We start from the raw sequence: 8147 nt of genomic DNA, 5'->3' as shown, positions 1-8147 counted from the left end.
TGTTTTATCGCGTTTACCGTGCTAAAATGTGGGGCATGCGTACGCATGGGGGCATGTGTACAAGTGGCTAAATATGTCTTTTTAGACACAATAATCCAGCAGTTTCTTTATTTCTATTTACAGTAACACTTCTAGTCCCCATAAGTCACATCCAACCATGAAATGTTGCATTGTATCTTGTGAATGGGCTTATTTTGTGTAAAATGACATATTTAGCCACTTGTACGCAAGCCCCCAACCACTGAAATAAGAATCTCTCAAACAATAGAAAGAAGTAAAATGAAATAATTTTAACACTCATCTTTTATATTGATTTATTTACAATCTAAAATATGAACCCTTGTTGTTAAAAAACGAAAGTTGTCCTTTAAGCTGCTGTGCTGCCTCCGGGCGACTGATTTCCCCCCTTGGCATAATAAAGGTATTTATCTATCTATCTATCTACCTATCCCCTCTCCCCTCAGGGTTCGGGGTTCCACGCGTCGAGGAGGCAGAAGTACGGCAACGTGTTCAAGACCCACCTTCTGGGGCGTCCCCTCATCCGGGTGACGGGCTCGGAGAACGTGCGCAAGGTTCTGATGGGCGAGCACACGCTGGTGACGGTGGACTGGCCCCAGAGCACCTCCACCCTGCTGGGGCCCAACTCCCTGGCCAACAGCATCGGAGACATCCACCGCAAGAGACGGAAGGTAGGGAGGGACCCGTCGCTGCAATGTGTGTGAGCTTGTAATTCGGCTGTTTTCAAATAGCCACTGTACAGTGTCGTTGTCGGGTGAAAACCTTGTATGTCCAAAACCGTTTGTTTTGTATTTGTCATTTTAAAAATGACTTAAACTAGTGAAAACAGCCGATCTACAAGCACACAACGCCTCGCACCGCGAGGCGTTGTGTGCTTGTAGATCTGCTGTTTTCACTACTTTTGTGCGACGGCCTTGTATGATGAAGTAGGGCTTTGCTTCGCGAAAGAAATTACACATTTGACACTTGGAGATACGAGGTTTCCGCCCGCCAGTGACGATATGTTGATGATTGATTGATTGAATTGATTGAATATTTTATTAGACCGTTCTTAAAACAGCACGAGTAACAGTAGTCACTCAGTAGAACCAGTTTGGGTTCTTTCTTCCGCCTTTGGGATGAACCAGAGGAGTGCTTTTCCACCGAGAACCGAGTTGGTTCCTTACCGTAAAAGTTGGTTCGGAACGGGACGAAATCCTTGTTTTTTTCCTGTGAACCGTGATGACATGGACAATGGCTCTGGTTCAATCTGGTGGAAACGCAAGCCGGTTCGCAGCCAAGGTTCCAAGAAAGTTGAACGGCACTGGTCTTTTGGTGGGAAAGGCCCCTTAGTGTAAAAAGATTACACCCAAAAAAGTCCTTGCAGTCTTGTTTCCATTGGGGTCCTAGCATGCAGTGTTAAATAGTTACCGTTGCTGTCACCAGAAACCTCTTATATCTTCATAATTAAACCTTTTATACTTTTTCGTAAATTAACACCCTATTTACTACGAAGGCATCAAAAGTAGCAGATCCACATGCTTGTAGATCTGAAACTTTTGCTGTTTTTGAATTTGAATCGTGAAAAGTAACATTTTTATCCATAATGTGGTTTCCACCTGACAGAGACGATGTGATGATCATACGTCGATGTTAAATAGCCGATGCTCGCGTGGCCTAATATAGTCATTTCACTTGGGCTTCATTTCATAGACCTGGTTGCTTGTTTCTTTTGCAAAACATCAAGACGCCGGACTCTGACAAGATGAATTTACCCATGCAAGTGACAACAACCTTTATGGAATAATTTTGTCAAATGACTGATATCTTTATAGCAACCATGTGATATGCAGGGTATTGAACAGCCAGATGGTCATTGTTGAGTCGTCTGGGTTGATTTCTCACTGCTTTGCTGTCGTTCAGTTCTCACCCTGATGAAGACCTTCCTTGGTTGAAACATGTTGGCATTTATTTTATACATCAGAGTTCTTTGTAACTCTACATCCTCTCCTCCAATAGTTTGAGGGCTTGTATCTCTTCTTCTTTTTTAAGCCTTCGTTCCCTTTGATTCTAGAAACACCATAATGATACTTTTTAGACATTGTATCTCCTCTGAGCACCTGGTTGTCTTCTTTGTTTTTTCCTGCTTTGCTGTTCATTATCTTTCTCGTCTCACTTCCTGGAGTAGTAATTTCTTTCAAGGTTGATAGTTACGAGTCGTAACTACATGGCTTTATATGATGAATAGCACTGTAAAAATGTCTTGATCGCCTCTTGACTTGATTGTTTAAACATGATGTCATGGACCGCTATGCTCGATAACAGGCTTGATAAGCTCAAAGCTTATTGATACTGGGTACTCAACACATTTGTTATCAAGTTTGTTGATAACAACCATCCCTAGTTACTATGACTTAGTATTTCTATCCCTATTGACTATATAGTGGGAGTATATTCTATCCCCAGTAATAGCTTTCCCCAAGTACCCAGGTCTCATACATTCTCATTCTCTCAAGTTTGCACCCCAGCTGTCTTAAGGGGGTATCATAGCTTATCACCGTGGTGTAGTCTTTTAAAGTCAGACAACTACAACATTACGTCATTAGCGCGGACCTAGACATCTCTCCTCTGTTTTTACTTTCAGACATCTCCCCATCACCCTGTTCACTCATTGGTCGATCTTGACCAATCAGTGTGCCCCCTGGTTTCAGAGGCACAGAGGCGCGGTGATAGGACTTCACCGTGAGTCCGTGACTATGATGGCCATCACATTTTTAGGTGATAGCTTATCACCTAAAATTGTAAGTGATAGCTCTTCACCTTGGACTCGGATAAAGCCTTTAGGGGAAACATCGATGATTTTCTGGAGTTTGTTTCTATTACTCAATGATGATGAGCCATACCAACATAGCAACATGTACGCAAACACAGCCATACCGTAGCGCACACACAGTCCATTACTGAAAAAAACACAGAGACATTCAGCAACTAGTGGAAAGTACTGTAGGGCTAGGGGAGTTTACACATGCATGCGGTTACAGTACTTATACACACACACACACACACACACACACACACACGCACACACACACACACACACACACACACACACACACACACACACACACACACACACACACACACACACACACACACACACACACACACACACACACACATGTGCGCGCACACACACTTGAGGTTTCCAGTGAAAAGCTATCCTATGGTCTCAGTGTGTGTTATCAGTCCTCTCCTCCGGCCATTGAAGCGTGAGAACATCCATCCATCCCTCCCTGAGAGAGAGAGAGAGAGAGAGAGAGAGAGAGAGAGAGAGAGAGAGAGAATAACTGGCAATTGTCAGTCTGATTCCAGCTGATACCTCTCTCTCTCTCCTTCCCTTCCCTGGCATCCTAAACCTGCTCCCTCGCTTTCCTGCATCCCCTCCTCTCTCTCGATCTCTCTCTCTTCCTTTATCACCCCCTCCTCTTTCTATCCATCTCCCCCTTCTCCCTTTCCTTCTCTGTCTCCCCCCAACTCTCTCTCTCTCTCTCTTTCTCTCTCTCTCTGTCTCTCTCTCTCTCTCTCTCTCTCTCTCTGTCTCTCTCTCTCTCTGTCTGTCTCTGACAGGACTATTTCAGGTAATCAACCACTTACCTCTCCCTCCTATTATCCCCTTACCCCTGAGGCACATACCTTACGCACACGTGCACGCACACGCACACGTGCACACACACACACACACACACACACACACACACACACACACACACACACACACACACACACACACACACACACACACACACACACACACACACACACACACACACACATTCACCTACCCACATGCAGGCATATATGGTACGCTTGCATGCAGGCGCACAGCCACACACACGCACATGCACATGCACAGAAACACAAAGCCATGTGTATGTCCGTATGAGTGTGCGTGCACATGAATTGTGCTGTGAATTGCTTCTCTTTTTTCTTTTCGTCTGCCTCTCTCTCTCTCTCTCTCTCTCTCTCTCTCTCTCTCTCTCTCTCTCTCTCTCTCTCTCTCTCTCTCTCAATTCAATACAATACAATACAATACAATCGGAACAAAATATGTGAAAGGAGTGCAACAGTTTTCATGTAAGGTACAGATGTGCCATTTCAAAAAAGAACATTGAGCTTGTAGATCAGCTATTTTTGCAATTTTCATGACCTTCTCTGACCGGATAATGTGAACGGAGTGGTTTCTTGCCATTTGCGAGTTCCTGCAAAAATACACTCCATTCTCTATAAAAAACAGAAAGACAAAACAATGAAAGAAAGAATGCCTTTGCAGGACATTTTCAGGAAAAACGCAGTAAACACTGAAGAGTTGAAACAGCACATGTGTACAATGGTTCATAGTCTGTCTGTCTGTCTCTGCGCCGCCGTGCCCCCCATCACCCCAGCCCACCCCCTCTCCTCTCCCTGGATCCTCCAGGGTAGGGGGGTCAGGTTTCGTGGCTCCGGTGCCCAGGGACGGTGAGAGGTCGGCAGGGTATAATCTGGGCTCTGATCCCCTCTCCCCTCCCTGGAGACCTGCACGCTAACCTCCTGTAATGAGCGCTGATTAAGACCACTGCCTGCACTGTCACACAAAGAGAAGCTTTCTGCCAGGGGCCCCCCACACACACATACTATACACGCACGCACGCACGCACGCACGCACGCACGCACGCACACACGCACACACACACACACACTCAGGCACTGGAGGCAGATACGTATGCTTGTATATAAAACGTACACACATAATTGTGATGATATCATTACCCAAATGTGCACGCTGAAACCGAACCGTGTGTGTATGTATGTGTGTGTGTGCCTGCGTGCATGGTGTGTGTATTTGCAGGTACACAATTTATATATTATATATATATATATATATATATATATATATATATATATATATTGTATATAAAAATGCATGAAAAGATAACTGCAAGCACAGAGAGAAAATAATAACATTGAGAGAGAGAGAGAGAGAGAGAGAGAGAGAGAGAGAGAGAGAGAGAGAGAGAGAGAGAGAGAGAATGCCAACAGAGGTAGAGGAGGTCAATTGGTGTGATTTCAGGCTAAATAAACCTACTAACCAACATGGCATTCCTTATATGCAGAAATGTTTATGTACTGTGTGTGTGTGTGCGTGCGTGTGCGCATGCCGTGCATGTGTATTCTCCTACTGTATTCTGGGTAATAAATTTATGTCAACATTCAAAAGCGAGACGGTGAGAGAGAGGGACTGTGTGTGTGTGTGTGTGTGTGTGTGTGTGTGTGTGTGTGTGTGTGTGTGTGTGTGTGTGTGTGTGCACATGTGGTCACGCTTGCTCGTGTGTGCGCTTGCATTGGTGTGTGTGTCCGGTTGTGTGTGTGAGTGTACGTAACCTCTAACTGATATTCTTAAAGAAAAACAGTGTTCACACTACATTACTCTTAGTGGATCAACAGAGCCGGGCAGTTTCCACACAACCCCATAATAAAGCAGGAAACTGCTCCACTGACAGTGGCCTGGCTCTGCACTGCAACACATAGCGCTAGCTTGGGCTCAGAGGCCTATAGCTTTCCACTCCAAGGCCAGACAGTGCTATTAGCCAATACAGCCCATATAGTGCACTGTTTGGCCTTACACCAGAAACCAGGCTAGTAAGACCTGTAGTCTTGTGTGTAGTAACTAAATACATTTACGTAAGGACTGTACTTAAGTACACTTTTACTTGAGTATTTACTATGTCCAATATCTTTACTTACTCCACTACATCTCACATGAAAATACAGTGCTTTTACCCCATTACAATTATTGAAAACTTTAGTTACTTTGCAGATATACATTATATATTATAAAACATAAATAAACCACTTTAGCCCTATTTTATACCTCGGCTGTTTGAAAATAGCCAATCAACAAGCTCATGGTACTTTTACTTTAAGTATATTTTGATGCAAACACTTTCATACTTTTACTCAAGTACGTTTTGAATTCTGGACTTTTACTTGTAACAGAGTATTTCTATATGGCATTATTGATACTTTTACTTAAGTAAAACATGTTAATACTTTTTCCACCAATGCCTACAGTATAGCTTTTGCTGTGTTGTTTCACTCTAGCTAAGAGCATCTGCATTCCTAAGTTGTATGGTAATGGTTTGACCCTGTAGTTCAGTGGTTTTCAAAGTGGGGTTCAGGGTACTGGGGTTTATACAATTACCCTGACGAAGGCAGTTAGCTTGCCGAATTGTTTATTTTCTATTACTCTGCGTTCAGAATAATATATTGTCACTTTAGCTAGCAGTGTGTGCAGCCACTATATTGTTTCTTGAAGCATTCCTGTGTACAGTAATTTATACCATGTACCCTTACTTATACATGTAAGTAAGTAAAGTAAGCCAAGCCAAGCCAGGAGCCTATCCAGCTGGTTCTGTAGCATGCTTCTTCATGTTCAAGTACATCTCTCAGCCACCACGTACATCCCCTGGACATGACGTGATATAGCACGTCACAATCCAACCCTTGATGCTGCCTGATATCTAAACATAACAACAATCGGGCAAGTCCCAGAAAAGACGCGCTGTGATTGGCCAGGCGCCATTTGAATGGCAGCCTCGCGAGGCCCCTCCCCTACGCGAGGCTTTTCCTCCCCTACTAATACAGAATGAATGCCGTTCCAAGCACCGGCCTCAGTGGCCTAGTAGATTAGTCTCTGCGCTTCCAATCCATGCACCCCGGGTCCGCTCGTGCCACTTTTTCTCGTTACACCTCACGGAGGTTAGGGTTAGGGTTTGGTTGTCGAAAAGATAACATGTAGAAATAGCGACACGCTCCCAAAAGGGACTGTAGTGCCTTGGACTGCTGCATGCAAGTCACATGCTGGCAGGGTGGGGCTTGCCCGATTGTCGTTACTAAAAGAAATCATGCCTTGATGCTGATTGCCAAGCAGGGTGGCATTGGCTCCCATTTTCATCGTAAATGGGGCATTTATATAGTGCCTTTATCCAAGGTTCTTTACAGACATTGTGCATTACATTCACCCATTCACACACACACATTCATACACCGATGGCGGAGGAAACCATGCTGCGTCTTGCTCAAGGACACTTCAACACTAACTCTGGGGGAGCCCGGGATCGAACTGGGAACCTTCCGGTTGCCATGTGGCCACTCTGCCTCCTGAGCCACTGCCGACCCACATAGTCTTTGTTATATGACCCGGCTGGGGGAATCTAACCCCAACCTCCCCATCTCAGGGTGAGCACCGTAACCACAAGGTCACTGAGCATATGTACCCTAATAGATCTGCAACCGTGAGGCTGTGTTCCCACTGGCAGATACAAAGCATTCATTTTCAAATGAAGTGACATGACTATACAGAGCTGATACATACAAAGTCTGTATCTACAAAGCAAGTTGAGCTGGCTTCAACTGACAGCTACTGTGTACAAAGCTACAAAACAACATGTTGCTTAACCATTTCCACTCAACTTTTCCCAGGCTTTATTTTCCTTTATATATTTATCACGCTTGACGTCAACAAAGCTGGTTGTGCAACAACCAAACAGCTACTCAGAAACGGACAGGCTTTGCATCGTTGTATCTTTGTGTATGTCAGTGTGTGAACGCAGCATGAGAGCGACGGGCGTCCTTGAAATTGAAACGTCTTGAGAACTACAGCAGGCACGTGCACACACGCACATCAAAGGGGGCTTGAGCCCCTGCCCTTTTATCCGTCTGTAAAAGACCATGAATGCAGTTTTCACTGTGGTGAAAGAAACGCCAAATGCCCTCTTGCCATGCCATACCTGAAGGCGGCATTCAAGAGAATTGACTTGTCCAAACTCTCCTGAACTTGAACGCAGCATCTTATGTTGAAATAATTGCCGTCTCCGCGTGGAAATCTCCAGTATTGACTTGATTGTGCTATTTTCAATATTTTCACCAAAAGGCCCTTTTAGAAATGTCAGCCCCTGCCTCTCTAACATCTGCATGTCCCTGAACTTACGGTGCTGCTTTAGTGGAAACTAGGCTACGGTCATGACAGAGGCCGTCCAAGCTAGCACTGTTTTTTTGGCCTTTTTAGTGGAAGCCGTGCAGGCCAGAGGCCAAGCCGGCGCTGGCTGGAGGGC

At 44.8% G+C, this 8147-nt stretch overlaps 1 protein-coding gene across 1 annotated transcript in view; it reads left to right on the top strand.

Annotated features, from left to right (window-relative positions):
* Window positions 1-479: 479 nt before the first annotated feature.
* Window positions 480-8147, top strand: part of cyp26b1 (cytochrome P450, family 26, subfamily b, polypeptide 1) — a 24575-nt gene continuing 16907 nt past the window's right edge. The window contains exon 1 of the mRNA XM_080741863.1: window positions 480-689. Coding sequence (XP_080597989.1) covers window positions 579-689 — 111 coding nt within the window. The 5' untranslated portion in view covers window positions 480-578. The remainder of the gene's footprint in view (window positions 690-8147) is intronic.

This window comes from Nannobrachium achirus (assembly GCF_963921795.1).
Source record: "Nannobrachium achirus genome assembly, chromosome: 14".
NCBI lineage: Eukaryota > Metazoa > Chordata > Actinopteri > Myctophiformes > Myctophidae > Nannobrachium > Nannobrachium achirus.
The sequence above is the reverse complement of the archived record's forward strand: the minus strand, read 5'-3'. Positions and strand labels throughout refer to the sequence as shown.